This window comes from Agelaius tricolor, unplaced genomic scaffold (genome assembly GCF_023055355.1).
Source record: "Agelaius tricolor isolate 1412-34295 unplaced genomic scaffold, bAgeTri1.0.p SCAF_33, whole genome shotgun sequence".
Classification (NCBI taxonomy): Eukaryota; Metazoa; Chordata; class Aves; order Passeriformes; family Icteridae; genus Agelaius; species Agelaius tricolor.
This window is the reverse complement of record NW_027269293.1, coordinates 2,578,460-2,599,628: the sequence shown is the minus strand read 5'-3', so window position 1 is coordinate 2,599,628 and position 21,169 is coordinate 2,578,460. Positions and strand designations below refer to the sequence as shown.

General features: G+C 61.9%; 2 protein-coding genes and 2 long non-coding RNA genes across 6 annotated transcripts; 1 reads left to right on the top strand and 3 right to left on the bottom strand.

The window, feature by feature from the left end:
• Nucleotides 1–619: 619 nt before the first annotated feature.
• PRSS57 (serine protease 57) lies at nt 620–2,164 on the bottom strand. The gene is made up of 4 exons (XM_071452061.1): nt 2,011–2,164; nt 1,738–1,882; nt 881–1,141; nt 620–799 (listed from the first exon to the last, which is right to left on the bottom strand). The coding sequence occupies exons 1-4, from the start codon at nt 2,103–2,105 to the stop codon at nt 620–622; spliced, it is 681 nt and encodes a 226-aa protein (XP_071308162.1). The 5' UTR covers nt 2,106–2,164.
• A 1,043-nt stretch (nt 2,165–3,207) lies between these two features.
• On the top strand, nt 3,208–20,827 carry PALM (paralemmin). Of its 3 annotated transcripts, XM_071452060.1 has the most exons (9): nt 3,208–3,431; nt 10,865–10,913; nt 13,016–13,096; nt 13,181–13,311; nt 14,365–14,485; nt 14,621–14,642; nt 14,826–14,888; nt 16,606–16,737; nt 18,122–20,827. In XM_071452060.1, exons 1-9 carry the CDS (start codon nt 3,427–3,429, stop codon nt 18,664–18,666), a joined length of 1,149 nt encoding a protein of 382 aa, XP_071308161.1. In that variant the 5' UTR covers nt 3,208–3,426; the 3' UTR covers nt 18,667–20,827. The 3 variants fall into 3 exon arrangements, with proteins under 3 accessions (XP_071308161.1, XP_071308159.1, XP_071308160.1); XM_071452058.1 differs by lacking the exon at nt 16,606–16,737 and having other exon boundaries at nt 3,253–3,431; XM_071452059.1 differs by lacking the exons at nt 14,826–14,888; nt 16,606–16,737 and having other exon boundaries at nt 3,254–3,431.
• On the bottom strand, nt 9,857–10,551 carry LOC139602320 (uncharacterized). Its single transcript, XR_011683174.1, has 3 exons — nt 10,431–10,551; nt 10,193–10,398; nt 9,857–9,960 (listed from the first exon to the last, which is right to left on the bottom strand). It is a non-coding gene; the product is annotated as an uncharacterized lncRNA (long non-coding RNA).
• LOC139602319 (uncharacterized) lies at nt 15,267–16,369 on the bottom strand. The gene is made up of 3 exons (XR_011683173.1): nt 16,257–16,369; nt 16,076–16,216; nt 15,267–15,585 (listed from the first exon to the last, which is right to left on the bottom strand). It is a non-coding gene; the product is annotated as an uncharacterized lncRNA (long non-coding RNA).
• Nucleotides 20,828–21,169: the final 342 nt, after the last annotated feature.

Below are 21,169 nucleotides of genomic sequence, written 5' to 3'. Positions count from 1 at the left end.
CTCCTGGATGCGGATCCTGGCTCCTGGATGGGGATCCTGGCTCCTCTGGGGCAGGGCCTGCACTCCTGGATGTGGATCCTGGCTCCTGGATGTGGATCCTGGCTCCTGGATGCGGATCCTGGCTCCTCTGGGGCAGGGCCTGCACTCCCCTCCCTCCTGCATCCCCTGTTCCATCCACACACGGCCAGGACAATCAGAGGGATCAAAACACAGAGAGGGAGCAATGGGATGGGGATTGAGGGTTTATTGAGGCTGGGGCAGGGCCTGCACTCCCCTCCCTCCTGCATCCCCTGCTCCATCCACACACAGCCACGACAATCAGAGGGATCAAACCACAGAGAGGGAGCAGTGGGATGGGGACTGAAGGTTTATTGAGGAAGGTAAATGTTGACACAGCAGGAGGATGTATGGGGGGCTTCTGGTGTAGCCTGGGGGGTGCATAACACCCCTTGCCAATGGGCAGAGAGGGGGGCTCCTGGCCTGCCCTGGAGCCCTGAGCATCAGCCCCCAGCCCCTCCAGAGCTGGAGGATGTGGAAGTTCTGGCCCTCTTCTCCCCTCCCATGAGAGATCTCAGCCCCTCTTCCCCCAGCCTGCCTGCCCCCAGCACTCCCAGCCACCCTAGGGCTTCAGCCACCCCTGCCGAGGGCGGAACCCCCGCACAACGTGATGCACCCAGTCAATGTAATTGGAGATCTTGGTGTAGATATCAGGGAACCGACGGTCCCCACACCTCTCCCCAGAGAAGGAAACGATGCCATGAACCTTGTCCTTGAAGACCAGGGGTCCCCCGGAGTCGCCCTGCAGAATGAGGGGATGGGAGGGAGATCTGAGGGTCCCCCGGAGGGGTCAGTGAGGGGCAGGGGCTGGGGGTGCACTCACAGAACAGACTCCCTGCAGCCTGGCGCTGCGGCTGGCCCCGCACAGCATGTTGGCAGAGACCTTGCCCCTCCACAGCGTCCGGCACAGGCTCCTCTTGACGATGGTGGTGTTGGTCTCCATCAGCTCCGTGGGCTGCTCTCCAAAGTTGGAGGTGTCCCCCCAGCCCATGACGGAGCAGACGGTGCCGGGTTTCAGGTCGATGTGCGGGCAGGGCAGGCGGATCCGCTTCACGAACTCGTTCAGCGTGGCCGACCCGTTCAGCTGGGGGCAGCGAGGCCGTGGGTGGCTTTGAGCTGGGCTAGAGCCCCCCAGTTGCTCCTGCTGACCCCTCCCAGCCCTGCCTTTCCTCCTGCAGAGGCTGGGCCCCTCCCTGCCACCCCTCTGCACTGGTCCCAGTCTGCTGTAGAGACCCGACCCGGCCAGAGTCGGTGTGTCCTCAGTGCCTCCAGCACACCCCAGGCGCGGTCCTGCTTCTCCGGAGAAGCACTGACATCTAGTGTCGGCTCGGCCCCTCGTGGGGCACCGCAGCTCCCTCCTGCTGTCCTGGGGCTGTGGATACCCCACGTCCTCCCGGTGCTCCGGGACCGTGGGGCACCCAACCTTCATCCCAGAGCCCCGGGGCCGTGGGGCATCCAACCTCCTTCTCAGAGCCCCGGGACCATGGGGCACCCCATTTTCTCCCGGGGCCATGGGGCACCCCATCTTCTCCCGGGGCCATGGGGCCGTGGACACCCAACCTCCTCCCGGTGCCCTGGGGCTGTGGGGCACCCAACCTCCCTCGAAGAGCCCCAGGGCCATGGGGCACCCCACGTCCCGCTCAGCCCCCGGGGCAGTGCCCGGTGGTGGTGCAGGCTCACCCGGAGCAGGCGGATGTCGTTGTCCGCGGCACGGGGGGTGTACAGCGGGTGGGCGATGGACTCGACCACGCTGAAAATCTGCTGGGACTCCTCGGGCTCCTGCGGCCGCTGGGCTCCCAGCACCACCCGCACCGAGGGGCTGCCCCTGCGGCCAAGGCGGGGCTGAGAGGGCGCTGGTGGCCGCCGGGGACAGGGGGGATGGCCAGAGGGACTCAAGGGGGGCAGATTGAGTGGCTACAAGGGGCCACAGCGTGTCCAGGGGACGAGGCTCACCTGGGAATGAAGCAGTGGGCAGCTGTCATCACCCACCTGGGCCACACCAGGAAGCCCCCGCAGACGTGCTCCCCGTCCAGCTGGATGGAGGCCATGAAGGGCCGGGAATGGGGTGCTGCAGCCTTTCCCCCGATGATCTGGCTCCCCTGGGTGCCTGGTGGGTGCAGGTGGTGGTTGGAGGCCGGTGTTGCTGTCTCCCACCCTGGGGATGTGCCCTGGCACCCCAATTCTCTCATTACCTGCTGGAGCCAGAGCTGGGAGCAGGATGAGGATGAGGAGCCCAGCGGTGACCATGGTGGCACAGAGAGGGGACACTGCCACCACCGCTGGGGCTGCTCGGGCTGGGGGGGCTTAAATCTCCCCAGGGGCTGAGCCTTGGGATGGGGGCGGGTGTTTCCCTCCTGCTTCCTCCTCCGGGTGTTGCTGCTTTGTGCAATTCAGGGCTCGGGGAGCTCCGTGCAGCTTCCCCCGGAGTGGGAGATGAGGAGCAGAGCAGCTCCTCAGCCCTGACTCCTCTTTTCCTTGAGCTAAGTGCCACGGATCCCCTCTCCGCAGGGAGGTGGCAGCAGCGGGGCCCCAGGACATCTCTCAGACTCCACGGTGTCCCCGGGGCTGCTGCGGGTGGCACAGGGACTGTGCTGTGCCCCCATCCTACACCTCTTTCAGCCCCTCCAGAGCCCCGGTGGCTCTGGGATGATGCTGTGGGCAGAGGGGCAGTTTCCTCCCTCTGTTCTGCATCAACCTGGAACGCCAAAAGGGGTGCAGGGGGTGGGGGGCATGGGGGATGTGTTGACCTTCACTGCAGAGCCCGGCTTGCTCTGGGGCCAAGAGCAGAGCTCTGTCCCGGCAGCGTTGGGCAGATTTCCCAACGGAGGGTGGCTCAGGGCTTCCTGCGGCAGTTTGCCCATCAGGGCCGTTGGGTTGGGAAATAGGGGAGTGGAAAGGGGGAGCAAAGAGTCGCTGGTTCCTGGAGTGGGGCGGGACGGAGTGGCTGCACTCACAGGGGTGGGGGTTACACCCTGACAGGGGCTGTGCTCATGGAGAGGATCTGATTGCAGCCCCTCCAACCCACCCCACCACCCGCTTCGGGACCCCCAGAACCTGCCCCAGCTCCGAGAGCCCCCCCCAGGCCGGCTGAGGGGGTCTGGACCCTTGTGGGACCCCCAGGAGCAGAAAACCCAACCCTAGCGCGGCCCGAGGCCGGCTGATGGGCGGCGGCAGTGGCGGGGCGCGCCCGGCAGACGGAGCTGTGCGGGAGGGAGGGAGGCGGGAGCACCGGCGCGGCCCCGACATCCCTGCGCATCCCGCAGCCCCGCCGGGGATGCCGCCGCCCGCCGGGCCCTGAGCGCCGGGACGCCGGCGGCCGCCGGCCCCGCTCCGCCGCTCCCCGACCCCACCGGAGCCGCCGCCGGGACCATGGAGTGAGTACCGGAGCCGTGCTGGGATCCCGGTACCGGGGCCGCGGCTCCCCCGGGCCCCGCCGGCTGAGACCGCAGTAGCGGGGAGGGGGGAGCGGGGAGCGGGGGCCGGGGCTCGGGACCCCCGCACGGGGCTGCGGGAAAATCGCTCCGCCCGCTCACGGAGCTCCTACCGGGGGCTCCCGCACCCCCGATGCCGCGGCTGGGAGTCCGAACATGGGGTCTCAAATCCCCCTGCTCCCGGGCACTCGGCACCCCAAAACCGGAGGCTCGCACCCCCCTGATTCTGGGGATTCAGCACTCCGGTTCTGGAGGTTTGAATCCCCCCGTGCTGAGGTTTGGGACCCCCCAAAACCGGGGGTGGGGCTCGCATCCCCCCCGTTCCTGCGCTTGTGACCCCAAAACTGGGGGCTCCCATCCCGCCGGATCCCGGAGCTCAGGACCCCAATACGGGGGGCGCCCATGCCCTCGGTTCCGGGGCTCGGGACCCCCATCCCGGGGCCTCCTTGCCCCCGGTGCCGCTCGGCAGGTGCGGCCCCTCCCCGGTCCCGGCTCGGGGGGCAGCAGCGGAGGCCCCGGGCTTGGGGTGCGGGGGTGCCGAGGGTGCGAGGGGCGTCGGGGCTGGCAGCGGTGCAGGAATCGGGGGGAGGGGGTGGACAGGGCGTTTATTTTTGTGTTTTGAACCTGTTGTTGCTGCTGCGTGTGGTGGGGTGAGTGGGTGGGAAGAGCTGCGGACCCCTCCCTGCGCTGCACCCCCGGCCCCTGGCCTGGGGAAGCGGCTGTGGCCGGGGGGATCCTGGTGAACCGGGTCCCAGCTGGACAGACGGACACTCGGGGAGCCCGGCCTCATCCTTTGTGTGCTGCGGTGGGGCCCTGACCGGAGCCGGGCGGGTGGGGGAAGGACGGAGCCGGCAGAGGCCACTAGGGGCTGGTGGCCACCGACTGTCCTGCTGGTTTTGCCCCTCTGGGGGACACCAGGAGGGTGCCAGGGCTTGGGGGGCTGCTCGAGGTGCTGGAAGGCAGCGCTGGCCCTGTCTCACCCAGGCCTGGTGGCTCTCCAGCACGGTGAACACCCCAGCAGCTGCCTGGGGTTGGCACTGGGTGCTCCTGCAGGCACTTTGGGGTCAGCCACCCTCTGCTCCTGGTGGGCACCTCACCCTCGTGGGCACCTCGCCGTTTGTGGCACTGGGTGGTGACACAAGGGGTGCTCAACAGGTCCCTCTCAGCACATGGGAGCCCTGAGAGGCCATGGAGCACTGGGGAGGGGTGGGCTGGGGGTGTCCTGGGCTCTGGGGCTGGAACTGAGCTGGGGGCGGCTGCGGGGCTGTTGTGGGAATCGGGGTGCAGCAGCTGCAGGGCTGGGGAGGCAGAGAGGGCTCCCTGTGCTGCTGGGCCAGGGCTTGGGGCAGCTCCACAGTCCCTGCAGGAAGGAGCCTCTTTGGGGAGGAAAACGTGCGTGATTTGCCAGAAGGCAGCAGCGAGGGGAAGGGCAGGGCCCAGGGGTGTGCCGTGCCCTGGGGAGGGGGTGAGGAGCTGCCAGGCTGGGCTGGGGCTGAGCTGGGGGATGGTGCTGGACAGGCTGGGGGCTCCCGGGCTCCACATTCACCCTGCTCTGCACCAACCCTCCCAGCAAGGGCCAAACAACCCACAGAGGGCTGCAAAGGGTTTCTCCTTCCAGCACCTGCCAACATCTCTTTATTTTGAGTGAAAATCTGCAAGTGACCCGGGGTGGGGGGGGCCCAGACACAAAGAAAAACAACAGAACCCCTCCAGCCACTCAGCTCCAGAGCCTGGCTGAGGGGCTGGAGGATGAGGAGGGCCCCAGGGCAGCTGGGGACACGGCAAGGTGCTGCCACAGTGCCACCCTGGCTCCGTGGCAGCCAAGGGCTGTTGGGGTGGGCACTGCTGGGGTGGGCACTTTGCCCTGGCTCCTGCTCTGCCTTGGCACAGGCAGTGCCTGGAGGAGGGCTCTGGCTGCCACAACCCACTGGTGCCCAGGGAGCTTTGGCAGAAAGTTTCCAACTCTGGAAAAGGCTGTGCTGGTCCCACTGGAGCTGCTCTTGTGCCCTCTGCTCCTGCTGCTGTCAGTGCTCGTGAGCAGCTGCAGATTCTGCATTCACATCTGGCTGCTCTGCTGCTTTGTCTCACTGGCTGCTCTCCCCCTGGCTTTGAGGGTGTCCTTGGAGTGAGGGCTCTCCTGGTCCTGCCTTCCCTGGCTGGAAGGTGGCAGTTGCAGGGGAAGGAGGGAGATTTCTGCCCGAGAAATAACTGAGATTTCTGCCATAAGTCCTTTGGGGAGGGACTCGAGCCCTGGCTCTCTGCTGGCATCCAGGGAGAAATAAAACCCAGGCCAGACCCTGCTGCCTCCAGAAGGGATCAGCTCTGTCCTCCTGTCCGTGTGTCCAGCTGGAGCAGCACTGTCACCCTTCCCAGCTGTCCCAGAGGAGGCCACAAACCCCAAAACAGCTCCCCACAACAACACCCTACAACAACAACACCCCACAACACACCCCAAAACAGCTCCCCAACACAGCACCCAGCCCTGCCTGGGGCTGGCAGATCAGGGGGTTCAGAGCTCACAGGGCCTCCCAGCTGGACCTGCCTTGCTGGGAGGAACTGGGAGGACCTGGAGCAGGTTTCCTGGGAAGCTGCTGCTGTTGGTGTTCCTGCTTCCTGGCCAGAAACAGCCCCTTTCCCCAGGGGGGTGGGGGTTCATGGGGCTGCACTGAGCTGGGAGCTGAGCTGGGCCTCCAGCAGGGGAGGTGGCCCAGGAAAGCTGAGGAGGTGGCCCAGGAAAGCTGAGGAGATGGCCCAGGAAAGCTGAGGAGGTGCCCTGGGACAGGGCTGGGGCTGGAGGCACAGCCCAGATTCCTGCATCCCTTCAGTGCATCCCAAGACAAGCAGCCCCCAGGTCCCAGACAGGAGCCACTGGCAGGGACAAGGATGAGCCTGGAGGAGGGAGAGGAGCCGGGTGGATCCTGCCCCAGACAGGTTTTTCCTGGGTTGGGCCCAGCCCCTGGGCTTGGCACCGAGCACTGAGCTCCCTGTGAGCCCCCAGGGTGTCGTCCCCCGTGTCCCTGCTCTTTCTCCCTGCTCCTTGTCTGGGTGTCAGGGCTCCCAGGGGTGCCCCTGCCTGGATCCACCTTCCTGCTGCTTCTTTGGAACATCATCTGTGCCTGTGTTCGTGGCATTGCTGCTCCTGGCACGCAGGAACCCAGGGATGGCTGGTGACAGGGGACAGGTGCCACATCCTGGCCAGTGCCAGCACTGCCTGTCCTGGCCAGCCAGTGCCCCTGGGGGTGGGGAGCAGCCGGCTCCACTCCCATTCATGAATCCTGGGGGGAGTTTCCTTGCTCCTCTAACTGGAAAGGAGCTGGAAACCCAAGTGTTTGGAGGGCACTTGAACCATTGTTTGAAAGATCTGTAATTTTCCAATCAAACTCCCTCCCCGAGCCTCCGTTCATCAAATATTCATGGGATCCATTTTCTCCTGGCACTCCCAGCCCACGTCTCAGCCCGAAGAATCAATCAGGCAGCTCGGCTTGCTCTAATGCATCTGCGTTTTTCGGGAGCCTGGGGCTGCCATCTCCTCCCCCCGCCTGTCCCTGTCCCTGTCCCTGTCCCCTCCCCGGGCAGGGGGATGGCTGAGGCTGTGCAGGCCGCTGGGAGGAGTGTGATGGGCGCTGGGGTGATGCAGACAGCGTGGGGCAGGGCAGGGGGGGATGCCCTGGATGGATGCAGCAGGACCTGAGCATGGCCACGCTCATTCCTGCCCATCCCTGCCCATCCCGCTGCCGCTGATGCATTTCCCTCCATGGTTGATGCGTGGCGGCCCCGGGGCGGCTGCAGCCCCCTCCCCTTCCCCTCCCTCCCCTCCCTCTCCTGCCGTCGGGGGCGTTCGATCGCGGCCCCGCTGTTCATGGCTTTGTGACAGAGCTTTGCATCCTCCCCGCGGCCGCGTCACTCCGGGCTCCTGGCATGGAACAGAGCTGGAAATCAGCGCTGATGCCTCGATTGCTGCCTTTGCCACACAGCCCGCGCCTGCACGGCGCTGGTGCCCATGCAGGGAGCTCTCCTGGGCTCCCCCAGCCCGGGGCTGAGCGGGCGGGGAGGGAGAGGAGGGCAGGGGAGCAGCTCGAAACGGCTCTTCACACATTCGGATGAGCTAATGGGAAAAAGCGGAGGAAGGCAAATAAACATTATTGTTTCATGTCAGGCGGGGAGGAGACAAAAGGTCACGGGCTTCCCTTGTGATGGTGGGAAACGGCAGCATCAGCAGGGCTGGAAAGAGCTGGAGAGGCCAGGGAGAGCCCAGGGAGAGCCCAGGGACAGCACGGGGGTGTGTGTGTGTGTGTGTGTGTGCGCTCACACGTGTGTGTGTGTGTGTGTGTGTGTGTGTGTGTGTGTGTGCGCTCACACGTGTGTGTGTGTGTGTGTGTGTGTGTGTGTGTGTGCGCTCACACGTGTGTGTGTGTGTGTGTGTGTGTGTGTGTGTGTGTGCTCACACGTGTGTGTGTGTGTGTGGGTGTGTGGGTGTGTGTGTGTGTGTGTGCTCACACGGGGGGGTGTGTGTGTGTGTGTGTGCTCACACGGGTGTGTGTGTGTGTGTGTGTGTGTGTGTGTGTGTGTGCTCACATGGGTGTGTGTGTGTGTGTGTGTGTGTGTGTGTGTGTGTGTGTGCTCACATGGGTGTGTGTGTGTGTGTGTGTGTGTGTGTGTGTGTGTGTGCTCACACGGGTGTGTGGGTCCAGCCTTGGGCCTGGGGATGGCTCCTGGGAGCCCCCAGGGCCTCATCCCCCATGTCCCTGCTGCTCTCCCTGCTCCTTGTCTGGGCTGGTGGCTCCTGAGGAGCTCGGTGGCTCCTGGGATCACCTCTCCACCCTTGCTGGCACCCAGGATGGATCAGGAGCACCAGAACCCCTAAGGAGGCCCCGGTGATGCCACAGCATTGACTGGCACTCTGTCGGGGTGCCAGGCCTGGGGAGGGCACCCCAGCCCCTGTGGTCCCTCAGCCACCATGAGCATCCCCCCACATCCCCCTGAGCATCCCCCCACATCCCCTTGGCACTCTCCCGTTGCCATGGCGCCGTTGCCATGGCACCGTTGCCAGGGAACCGTCGCCAGGGAACCGCCTCCATCAGTCACAAGGGCCCCAGAGACAGGTCAGGGCAGGCAGGATGGGGGTTTTGGGGGGCCTGGGACCCCCTCCCTCCACCTCAGTTCCTTGTCCCAGCAAGCAGGAACTGGGGGGGTCCCTGCTCAGCCCCCCAGGATGGATCAGAGCCCCCAGGGCAGGGTCTGAGCAGGCTCTGAGAGGCTGCAGCGAGGGGCATCCAGGCTGTTTTGTGTCTCTCCCTGGGCCAGGAAGATTTCCTGGCGTCTGACCTGGGAATGTGGAGTCTGCAGCAAATAATGGAAAATAAAAGAGGATGGAGGAGGGAGGAAAAAGCAGAACAGAATGTTTCAGGAATGCTGTAAAAGTTTGGATCTGTGGAACAGGGCGAGATCCAGGAGAGAAACAGGGTTGGGAGTGCGGGGATGCCAAGGGCTGGGCTGAGGGGACCCAGAGCAGGAGGGAGCTCGTGATGAGGGGGTGTGGGGTGGTGAGGGGCACAGGGGACACCCCAGGGGACATGGGGGACACGGGGGTGTGAGAGCAGAGCCCTGCGCCTGCGCCGGTGGAGCAGCACAAACAGCACAAAAATAACCACCACAAAAGCAACACCTTCCCCAGGGTTTGTTTTCCTGGCCTGGATTTTGTGCATCACAGGGATCCCCAGGGTGTGGGGTGAGGGGAGGACGGCGCCTCTGAGCAGCTCCCTGTTCGTCGCTGCCTTCGAGGAGGGAGCAGAGGCTCCTCTCAGCCTGCAGAGCCCGTTTGAGTGGTGGGGCAGGCAGTGGGGAGCCCCTGTGAGGGCACACACACGGCTGGCACAGGAGGGCACAGCCCAGGTGTCATTTGTGGGGCTCAGCACCCCCATCTCTGTCAAACTCCCTCCCTGGGAGCTCGGAGCCCACCTCTGCCCCTTGCTCTCGGAAGGAAGCAGAGCTGATCCGTCCCTGACAATACCTCAGCGCCTCCCACCCTAATTAGTGCCGCAGCTCAGCGCTTCATTAGCACCGTCTGGCCAGCAGCCAGCGGCTCCCCTGGAGCGTCCCGGTCCCACCGGGCACTGCCCCGCACCTGGAGCCCCGGGGCTGGGCTGGGCTGGGCCACCACACCCTGGGGACAGGTGGCTGGGGTGGGGGATGATCCCTGATGATCCCTGGCAGAGCCGTGCCAGGCCAGAGAGGAGGCTGGCAATGGAGGGGTCCTGGCATGGCTGGGCTGCTGAGGTGCCCACGGGGGGCAGAGGCTGCTGGGGTGTGTGTCTGAGTGTGTCTGTGTGTCTGTCTGTGCATGTGTGTGTCTGTCTGTGCACACGTGTGTGTCTGTCAGTGCATATGAGTGTGTCAGTCTGTCTGTGCACGAGTGTGTGAGTGTGTCTGTCTGTGCACATGTGTCGGTGTGTCTGTGCACATGAGTGTGTCACTGTGTCTGTGCACATGTGTGTGTCTGTCTGTGCACATGTGTCGGTGTGTCTGTGCACACGAGTGTGTCACTGTGTCTGTGCACATGTGTGTGTCTGTCTGTCTGTGCACACGTGCATGTCAGTCAGTCTGTCTGTGCACATGTGTGTGTCTGTCTGTGCACATGTGTCGGTGTGTCTGTGCACATGTGTGTGTCACTGTGTCTGTGCACATGTGTGTGTCTGTCTGTGCACATGTGTCACTGTGTCTGTGCACATGTGTCTGTGTGTGCAGCCCGGAAAGGTCACAGCCGGGGAAAGGTGTGAGCAGCCAAGAAAGGGCTTGGAAATTGGAATGGAAAGCGTGAGCCAGACTGGAACACAGGGCAGCCAGCAGGGCCCTGCTCCAGCCCCTCACAGCTCCAGCACCATCCTGCTCCAGCACCATCCTGCTCCAGCCCCTCACAGCCCCAGCCCCTCACAGCTCCAGCACCATCCTGCTCCAGCCCCTCACAGCCCTAGCACCATCCTGCTCCAACATCTTCCTGCTCCAGCACCATCCTGCTCCAACATCTTTCTGCTCCAGCCCCTCACAGCTCCATCATCCTGCTCCAACCTCTTCCTGCTCCAGCCCCTCCGTGCTCACAGCTTCCATCTGCACCACGCCAGGACTGGCTCTGCATGAGCTGAGTGCTCCAGGGGCTGGGCAAGGCAGGATTTGGGCAGGACAGGGGCCAAGAGGTGCCTGGAGGAGCTGAGCAGTGAGGGGTGGTTGGTGCCAGGGTAGCGAGGAGGAAGCAGATGGTAAGAAGGAAGGGCTCAGCCTTTGTCTGTGTCCCACAGTGCCGGCTCTGGTGGCTGCACGCTGTCCCAGTGAGCTGCCCGTGCTATCCCTGCTCACAGCTGCTCTCTGCTCTCTCTCCGCAGGGTCGTGGAGGCCAGCACGCTTCAGCAGGAGAGGCTGCAGGCCATCGCCGTGAGTCCCTCCCTGTCCCCAGGGCGCACAGGGGCAGGCACGGGCAGGGAGGAGGGTGCGGGAGAGCCGGGGCAGGTGCTCAGCCGCAGACTGGGGGTCTCCAGCAGCTCCATGAGGACTCAGAACGGCCCGGTGGGGGCTCTTCTTGGGGTGCCACAGCTTGAAACAGGGACAGAGCAAGCAACAGGCAGCTGGGAGGTTTAATTAAGGAGGCAGCGCCTTGACGAGCCCCAAGTGAGGGAAATGAGTGATGATTCCTTCCCCAGGAAGGGCTGAGGATGCTGCTCTCCAGCCATGCCCAGCATGGGCACTATATTATATTAATAATATTATTATAAATAACTATATTCTATAAACACATTATATAAATATATATATGTATATAAATTATAATAAACTAATTATAAATAGCTATATTGTATATATTATATTAATATTATTATAAATAACTATATTGTATAAATATATATTACAAATATATTATATACTATAAATAACTAATTATAAACAGCTCTATTATATATTATATTAATTATACTATTATAAATAACTATATAATATAAATATATATTATAAATAGATATTATGTATAAATTACAAATAACTAATTATAAATAACTTTATTATATATTATATTAATAATATTATTATAAGTAACTATATAATATACATATATATTATAAATAGATATTATGTATAAATTACAAATAACCAATTATAAATAGCTATATTATATTTTATATTAATAATATTATTATAAATAACTCTATTATATGAATACATACTATAAATATATATATAAATTACAAATAACTAATTATAAATAACTATATTTTATATTAATAATATCATTATAAATAACTCTACTATGTGAAAACATATTACAAATACATATATAAATTACAAATAACTAATTATAAATAACTAATTATAAATAACTATATGGTATATAATCTATTAATTAGGGAGCAGCTGGGGGCCCTGCTGAGCGACCCCTCCCAGCTCAGAGCAGGGCAGGGGGGGCTGCCTGAACCCACCCAGCGCAGCCCCGGTGCCCAGCCCCGCCGGCAGCCGGCCGATCTCTGCCGCACAAAGGGCAAATTGTTCTGGAGCAGAGCAGAAAGCGCCGGGCCTGACTCTGCTGAAATGATCTGGAGCAGCCTCAGGAGGGGGGGACGAGGCAGAGCCCGCGGGGCCGGCCGAGGGGAACGGTGACATTTGGAGATGGTGAGCAGAGCAAATCCTCCACACCCTCAATGCTTCAGTTTGTGCCAGAGAGAGCAGGGATTCGGTACCAGCCTTGCTGGGGGGTGTTCCCAAGACTGGTGTGAAAAATCGCCAATCTCTTCTTTTGAAAATTTTAAAATTTTAAAATTTTTAAACATTTTAAATTTTAAAAATTTTTTGTTTTAAAATTTTAAAAGTTTAATAGTAATAAAATGGTTATAAAAATAGTAATACAATTAGAGTAATAATAATTTGGACAATTTGAATTAGGACAATAGGAGACAATAAGAGACAAAGAGGTTCAGACAGTCCGGGTACCTTTTTCTGGGCAGCACAAGGCTGAAAAAGGACACAGTTAACAGAGGATTAACCCTTAAAAGCAACAGCCTGTTGCATATTCATACACTTCATACATGATGCATAAATTCCATTCAAACACAGGATTCTGCCTGGTCAGTGTCAACTTCTTCCTCTGAATCCTGACAGCACCTTCGAGGTGGGAAGAAGTTCGTTTCTTCTGATAAGAGGGCCATAAATTCTCTTTCTCTGAAAGATTTGGGTGTAAACATTCAGGTGTCCTGTGGCTGCTACCCCGGTGCGAGTCCTTTCTTTAAAAAAAGTATCTTACATAGCATCGTTTCTATTTTAACTCTTTGTTATAACCTAAAACTACATTTACCACACTACTCAAGAGAATTAACACAGCACCACTTTCTAACACAACGCGTACAATATTCACTGGAACAATTGCCTAAAGCCAATCATAAAATACACATTTTTCACACCGGGAGCCTCAATCCCCGGGGGTTCCCCCTTGGCCCCGCTGCTCTCCCCGTCCCCGCACCGACCCCTCCCCGCCGCTCCCGTCCCTGCAGGAGAAGCGGAAGCGTCAGACGGAGATCGAGAACAAAAGGCGGCAGCTGGAGGATGACAGGAGGCAGCTGCAGCATCTCAAGGTGAGAATCCCCCCCCGGGAGCCCTCCGGGAGCCTGCCCTGGCTGGGGAGGGCAGGACTGTGATCCCCTCCTTGTGCTCCCCAGTCCAAGGCTCTGCGGGAGAGATGGCTCCTGGAGGGAGCCCCAGCTTCTGCCTCCGAGGAGGAAGAGGCCATGAAGAAACAGATGCAGGAGGATGAGGTGAAGACCAAGGAGCTGGAGGAAACCATCCAGAGGTAACGGGGCTGGTGTGGGGATGGGTGTTGGGGTGTAGCTGGAGGGCACAAAGGTCCCTCCAGAGACCCCTGGGCACCCCTGGGCACCCCTCCAGCATCCCTGGGCAGGTGGGTGCTGAGATTCAGGTGCTGGGAGCAAGGCAGGGCACGCTGAGCTTGGAGCTGCTGTGTGATGGTGCTCACAGGGGTCTCAGGTTGAGGGAATACTACCACCTGTGTTAGACAGTGCACCTCTACTCCAAACCAATCTGTCAGTGCCACCATCACAGCAGAAGATGGAGGCCAAGAAGAAGAAGGAGAAAGGCTGGACACACCCAGTTCCCTCCATCTTGCCTCCTGAACCCCCATCCCAAAAACCCCAAAATCTACTTTTCCACCCCATGATAACTTCACTGCTATTCTACCTAAACTGTTGTGGCTGCTGATCTTGATACAGGGTTGGTGATTTGCTCCATGGGTCACAGTCAAACCCACAGGTGTTTTGGGCTCTGTGCCAGGGTCTCTGAGCCCCTGGCAGGGCTCTTGGCACTCCAGGGATGTCCTGAATTCCCTTCCTGAATTCCGACACCACTGGAGCTTGTTGCTCTGGCCATTATTGATATTTGCCATTCCCAACTTGGGCCACCATCACAGCAGAAGATGGAGGCCAAGAAGAAGAAGGAGCAAGGCTGGACACACCCAGTTCCCTCCATCTTGCCTCCTGAACCCCCATACCAAAAACCCCAAAATCTACTTTTCCACCCCGTGATAAATTCACTATTGTTCTACCTAAACTGTTGTGGCTTGCTGATCTTCATACAAGGTTGGTAATAATCAAACCCACAGGAGTTTTGGGCTCTGTGCCAGGGTTTCTGAGCCCCCTGGCAGGGGTCTTGACATCCAGAGGGATGTTCTGGGTTCCCACACTTTTGCTCTGCAAAGACACAGCCACGCCAGAGCCTGTGTGTCCCTGCACCTTGCGGGGACAATCTGGGTGTCCCCTCTCCCCTGCCCTGTGTGGCTGCACCACAGTTCCCTGTCCCACACTGCTCTCAGCCCTGGCTCTCCCTGCAGGCTGGAGAAGGAGCTGGAGATGCTGGAGAACAGCAGCTCAGTGGCTTCCACCAAGGAGAACCTGGCAGAGGCAGCAGCCAAGGAGGAGAAGAAGGCTGAGGCTGTCCCCAACACGCAGAAGGTGGGCAAAGCTGCTGGCCATGGGGTCGGGGTGCCCACCCTGGTGGGTTTGGGGGTGTGTGGGTGGTGGGTGTGCACACAGAGCCTCTGTGGCACCTCCTGGAAGCTCCTATAACCTCTCCCTTCTGTTTTGCAGAGTCCCCTGGGCACAGTTAAGGGTAGGTGAATCCTGATCCCCCCTCGGCCGTGTTTCAGCACCAGCCGTGCCCTCCTGCTGCCCTGAGGCCAGGATGGGTGGGCAGAGCCCGACAAGAGCCCTGGCCCCGTGTGCCCTGGGTGGGCCATGGGGGGACACTCTGGGGCACAGCAGGGCTCAGGCCGTGTCTCCTCTCCATCTCCAGCTGACAAGAGGCTCTCCAGCAGCCCCATGAAGGCAGTGGAAGGCAGTGAGATGATGAAGGCGGGTAGGTGCCCGCTGAGCTCCTTCCAGGCTGCTTCCCCTGCCCTCTGTGCCACCCTCAGCTTGCTCGATGCCTTCCCAAGCCCAGGGCACTGAACATCCCTCATTGGTTCTGCTTTCACCCCACGGTTGGTTTGTGGCTCAGGGCCCTTCCCTGAGCCCTGCTCCATGTTTCTGCTCCAGTTCCACCCTTCCTGCTCTGTTTGCAGCTGCTCTGTGCAGGGCGAGGCAGCAGTGCCAGGCCCAGGGAGCTGTGGGGCACATGGGGCCAGCCTGCCTGGGCTGGGGGGGTTTGCTCTGCTTTGGGGCAGAGCTCAGGGCAGATCATGGCACCAGCATGGGGCAGAGCCCATCCTGGGGTCCTTGGATGGGGCTGAGGGGACCCTGCTGCAGGAGTGGAAGGAGAGATGCCAAGAGTCACCCATCCCATGGGGGCAGAGGGGCTGTGCCAGCTCCAGCACCCTCATGGGGTTTGCACCTCCCTGAGCATGAGCCTGGCTCCCAGCCAGGCCCCAAGGGCAGCATTTCTCACTGCCTGGACAGACGGACACAGCCCCAGGGCCACAGCAGCCCTGCAGGTACGGGGATGGCAGCAGCACCAGCATGGACAGGGGTCCCAGGAGGAGGGATGTGCCAGGGGTGCCACACCTGCCTCTGCCATTGACTGCTCCTTGCTGCTGCCTTGCTAACACTGCTGAGCCCTGCTGGGCACTGCTGAGTGCTCCTGAGCCCTGCTGAGCCCTGCTGAGCCCTGCTGGGCACTGCTGAGCATCGCTGGGCACCACTGAGCCCTGCTGGGCACTGCTGGGCACCACTGAGCCCTGCTGGGCACCTCTGAACACTGCTGAGCCCTGCTGGGCACTGCTGAGTGCTCCTGAGCCCTGCTGGGCACCACTGAGCCTTTCTGAGCCCTGCTGGGCACTGATGAGCCCTGCTGGGCACCACTGAGCCCTGCTGGGCACCTCTGAACACTGCTGAGCCCTGCTGGGCACTACTGAGCCTTGCTGGGTGCTGCTGAGCGCCACTGAGCCCTGCTGGGCATTGCTGGGCACCACTGGGACCTGCTGGGCTCTGCTGGGCACCACCGGGCACCACTGAGCCTTGCTGAGCATTGCTGAGCCCTGCTGGGCCCTATTGACTCTTGCTGGGCACTGCTGGGCACTGCTGAGCACCTCTGAGCCCTGCTGGGACCTGCTGGGCCCTGCTGAGCCTTTCTGAGCCCTGCTGGGCACCACTGGGCCCTGCTGGGCACCGCTGAACACCTCTGAGTGCTCCTGAGCCCTGCTGAGCATCATTGGGCACCACTGAGCCCTGCTGAGCATCACTGGGCACCTCTCAGCGCTCCTGAGCCCTGCTGAGCATCACTGGGCACCTCTCAGTGCTCCTGAGCCCTGCTGAGCTTTGCTGAGCCCTGCTGGGCACCACTGAGCCTTTCTGAGCCCTGCTGAGCCTTGCTGGGCACCTCTGAGCCCTGCTGGGCACTGCTGGGCCCTGCTAACACCACTGAGCCTTGCTGAGCATCGCTGGGCGCTGCTGAGCATCACTGGGCATTGCTGAGCGCTCCTGAGCCTTGCTGGGCACCTCTGAGCCCTGCTGGGCACCTCTGAACACCTCCTCACCCTGCTGAGCCCTGCTGGTCCCTGCTGAGCACCACAACGCTTCCTCCACGCTCCATGCTGCCGCCAGGCACCGTAACCCGCGCTGTCCTCTCTGTGTCCCAGCCATGTACTCGGTGGAGATCACCGTGGAGAAGGACAGAGTGACTGGGGAGACCAAGGTCCTGTCCAGCACCACCATGCTGCCCCAGAACCACTGCCTGCAGGGGGTCAAGGTGTACGAGGACGAGCTGAAAGGTACGGGCCGGCCCACGCCGGTGGCAGGGGACAGGGAGAGGCCACCCGCACATCCCAGCAGGATGAGGAAGGGCAGGGGCTGCTCCTGAGGACAATCCCTCACCAACCCCAGCCCAGTGGATCGCAGGATTGTCATGGCAGCACGGGGTGGATGGTCCAGGTGGTTTGCACGTCGTGACCCTGCACTGCTGCACAGCAGAGAAGAGGATCTGTGCTGTCCAACACTGTCCCATGGGCAGGAAATGTGCACCAGCACCATGCTGGCCTGTCCCACAGGCTGGCAGCAGGGAGAGTGGCTGATGGGGATGGTGGAAGTGCAGCACCAGGACTGGTCCCTGTCTGCAGCTCCTGCTGCTTTTGGGAACGTCTGTGAATCTGCTCCAAAGGACCATCGTGGTGACAAGGACCATCATGGTGACAAGGACCAGCCAAACCCAAGGGACCATCGTGGTGGCAAGGACCAGAAGTGGAAGTGGAGCATCCTAGTGGGAACTGTGGTGGCTGAGTGGACCAAACCCCTCTTCAAGGAAAACACAGCGCTCCCATTCAGCCCCTCTGTGTGGCCATGGCCCCTCTGTTTGCCAGGCTGGTCACTGTCCCTGTCTCAGTGCCTGCCCATTGACCTTCACATCATGGCCCAGGTCAAGTGGAGAACACAACGAGCCCTTGTCTGCTCTGGCCATGACATCTCTGCCCCCAGTGCCACGAGCAGTGGGGACACGGCAGGGCAGCAGCTGCCCAGCATCCCTGGGGGCTCAGAGGTGGCACTGGTGGCCTGGCAGTGTCACAGCAGCCCTGGCTGCCAGCAGACTCTGTCCTGCCATGGCAGCTTGGCCTGGCACACAGCCGTGGCTCCTGCAGGGCTCACTGCGCCTGAGGCTCTGGGAACAGCTCCTTCCACTGGGCTTTTATTTCAGTCTCCCTGGCTGCTGCCAGGTGATGAGAGAGGGTCTGGCAGCAGCTCTGGGGTGCTGGGAGAGTCCCAGCCTCAGTGGCAGCACCTTTGGAGAGGGGAAGGGGTCACACAGGAGCTGGGGCTGGCAGCAGGAGCTTTGCCAGCTCACCTGGTGCCCCCATCCCGAGCCCCTCTCACCCTCCCTCCTCAGTGGCAGCACCTTTGGAGAGGGGAAGGGGTCACTCTGTGACCAGAGAGGGGAGGGTTGGGATGCTCTGGGAGTCCCAGCAGGACCTTTGGAGAGGGGAAGGGGTCACTCTGTGACCAGAGAGGGGAGGGTTGGGATGCTCTGGGAGTCCCAGCCTCAGTGGCAGCACCTTTGGAGAGGGGAAGGGGTCACACAGGAGTGAGGCTGACGGCAGCAGCTTTGCCAGCTCACCTGGTGCCCCCATGCCGACCCCTCTCACCCTCCCTCTCTTGTCCCCGCAGTGGTGCACGCCGTGAGCGCCGAGGACGGCGCCCTGCAGAACGGGGCGCACCCCCTGAGCTCCTCCGAGGTCGATGAGCTCCTGCACAAGGCGGATGAGGCCACCCTGAGCGAGGCCGGAGGGCGGCAGACCCCGGCCAAGGGCGGCACGGGCAGCCAGAAGGCGACGCCCAGGCGGGAGATCACGGGGCTGCAAGCCAAGGTGCCACCGGGCGAGGGGACAGAGGGCAGCCAGGAGCAGCAGCCCGTCACCATGATCTTCATGGGCTACCAGAACGTGGAGGATGAGAACGAGACCAAGAAGGTGCTGGGGCTGGAGGGCACCATCAAGGCGGAGCTGGTGGTGATCGAGGATGCCGAGGGCAAGGCGGAGCCGGCTCTCAAGGACCACACGCCGCCCAACGGCACCGCCCTGGAGCCGACGGCCGCGCAGCCCCTGGGCGAGGAGGGCTCGGCAGGGCAGGGCGCCAACGCCACAGATGCCAAGGAGGCCGAGCAGGAGACAGACGTGAAGAAGCAGCGCTGCAAGTGCTGCACGGTGATGTGAGCCCCACGCCGAGCCCCCTTTCCCCCATCCCACCGGACACCGGCCCCTCTTTCTGCACAACCGGGGAGATCCAGCGCGGTGCCAACAGCGGGGATGCCCGCCCCGCGTGCCCGGTGCCAGCCCCGTGCCGCCCCCACCAGCGCTGCCTGTGGTATTTATTAGTGCCCCCCCTCGCCCCACGGTGCGCCCAACCCGTCCCCACCACAGCCCCTCTGTCACCGACACCGTCCCGCCGCCGTCGGAGGATGGAGCCGCCGGGCAGGGGATCGGAGGACGTCGCTGTGTCCGTGGATGACTCCCCGGGAGCCAGCAGCCCACGGCGGGCACCGGAGCCAGCCCCGTGCCAGCCCCGTGCCAGCCCCGTGCCAGCCCCTCCCTCCGTGCCTCCATCATCCAGCAGGGCCGGGTTTGGCTCTGTTGGCCGCCGGCTGCCCCTGGACGTCTCTGCTCCATCTCCTCATCCCCGCGCTCCCCAAGGCCTCCAGGGCAGGGCGTGTGCAGGGCACGGAGGGCAGCGTCCATCATCCCTCCCTGGCACTGGGCTGTGCTGATGGCCAGAGCCACCTGGGGCTCCTGCAGGGCCTGCTCTGCTCCTCCTGGGCTCAGCTCCACGTCTTGGAGGCCTCACTGTGCCAGCTGAGGGGGCTGAACTGTGCCAGCGAGGGAAGGGCATGGAGGGCAGCGCCCATCCCTCCCTGGTACCCGGCTGTGCTGATGGCCAGAGCCACGTGGGGGTGGCTGACCCCATCCTGCAGGGTCAGCCCAGGCTGTCCCCAAGCCTGCTCTGCTCCTCCTGGGCTCTGCTCCACGTCTTGGAGCCCTCACTGTGCCAGCTGAGGGGGCTGAACTGTGCCCGTGTCCCCCTGGGGCAGCTTGGGGGGCTCAGCCCCGTGGGGCAGGAGTGGGGTGGGGGTCCTGTGGTTCCTCGTGGCAGCAGCAGGGTGGCCCAGCATCCTCTTCTCCTGCTCCCTTCCTTTCTCTGCCCCTCAGCAGCTCTGCAGAGCCACGTTCTGGGCTCCTGGGCTGCAGCTTTGGGGCTCCCCAGGCTGGGGGAATCCCCAGTTCACCCCAAATTTAGGCACTGGGAGCTGCCAGGGGTCTGGTGTCCCACAGAGGGCAGCCTAACCCTGCACCCCAGCCCTTCAGTGGGGATTTCACCACCAGCACCAGCGTTTCCTCCCCACTGAGACCAGCTGGGGCAGGCAGGGGGGGCCCCCATGGTGCCCAGTGCCCACATCAGCTGCCCCTGAGCTCTCCAGAAGCTTTGGGCAGGGTGCAGCCAGGTGAGGGATCCTTTTCCAAATGTGAGAGGCTTCCTTCTGTCCAGGGATCCCCCAAAATGTGTGTGGGGCAGCGCCCAAGCTGCCCAGCCCACCAGGACACCGCTGGTTGAGCAGCCAGGAATGGGGCTCAGCTCCCCCAAGGATGGGCCTTTCCTTCCCCCACACTCCCCCCGTGTGAGCAGTGCCACCCCCTGTCCCCCTGCCATCCCTGCTGTCCCCCAGGTGCCACCCAGGCTGCAGTTTTGCCCCCATTGGAGTCACTGCAGGGCTCAGGGGGTGCCAGCCCTGTCCTGAGCCCTGGCCGGGCACCCACAGCCCCTGGGAGAGGCAGGGCTGGGTTAGGGGGGTTTGGGGGGGCACTGCCAGGGCATGGGGGCCTCTCCTGCCCGCCCATCCTCTGCTGGGCATCGCTGGAGCCCCGTTGCTGCAGAGCAGGGCCCGGGTGTCCCCGCAGTCCTGGGGGCAATGTCACCTCTTGCCACCCCACAGCAGGGGCCAGCACCACCCACCCATCCCAGCCGGGCCCTGCAATGCCCCCAGCCCCAGTCTGGGGCTCTCTCCCCACCCTTGGCACCCCCTGCCCCTCGGTTGGCTCTGACCCCCAGCCCAGTCTGGCCCTGGGGGTGGTGGGGGGCAGGAGCAGCCCCCGGGCGGGGCGTGGGGTGTGACAGGAGCGGCTGCTGGGCCCGGCACCGTCCCCACCCCGCCCCACGGCCCCTCCGTCCCCTCCCAGCTCTGCTGAAGTGCACTTCCCGTGCCCCTGAGCTTTTCACTTGTGCCGAAGCCGTTTGAATTCCTTTCCCTTTGCCATCCCATCCCATCCACCCCGTTGTTTGTAAAACACCCAAAAACGAGCAAATAAAACTGTGTGAACAACCGGCCTGGAGGCACCATGGGCGGGAGAGGCTGGGCTGGGCATGCTGGGAGGGTGCGGGTGGAAGGTTTGGGGTGGGTTCTGCTGTTCCCTCATTGTGTGGGCACAAAATGTGGGGAGAGAGGGGTCTGGGGCACCCAGGAGGCTGGGAGGAAAGGGATGAGGGGTGATGCTGCCCAGGTAATGGGGACACGGATGCTCCCAGGTAAAGGGGATGTGGCTGCCCAGTTTCCAGGGTGCCCCCAGGTGCCATCACCGCGTGGCCAAGGGTCCCTGTCCATCCCCAGGCTGGTTCAGGTCCTGCTTCTGCCCAGGGCAGGGATTCCGGAGCTCTCTCCTGGGGCAG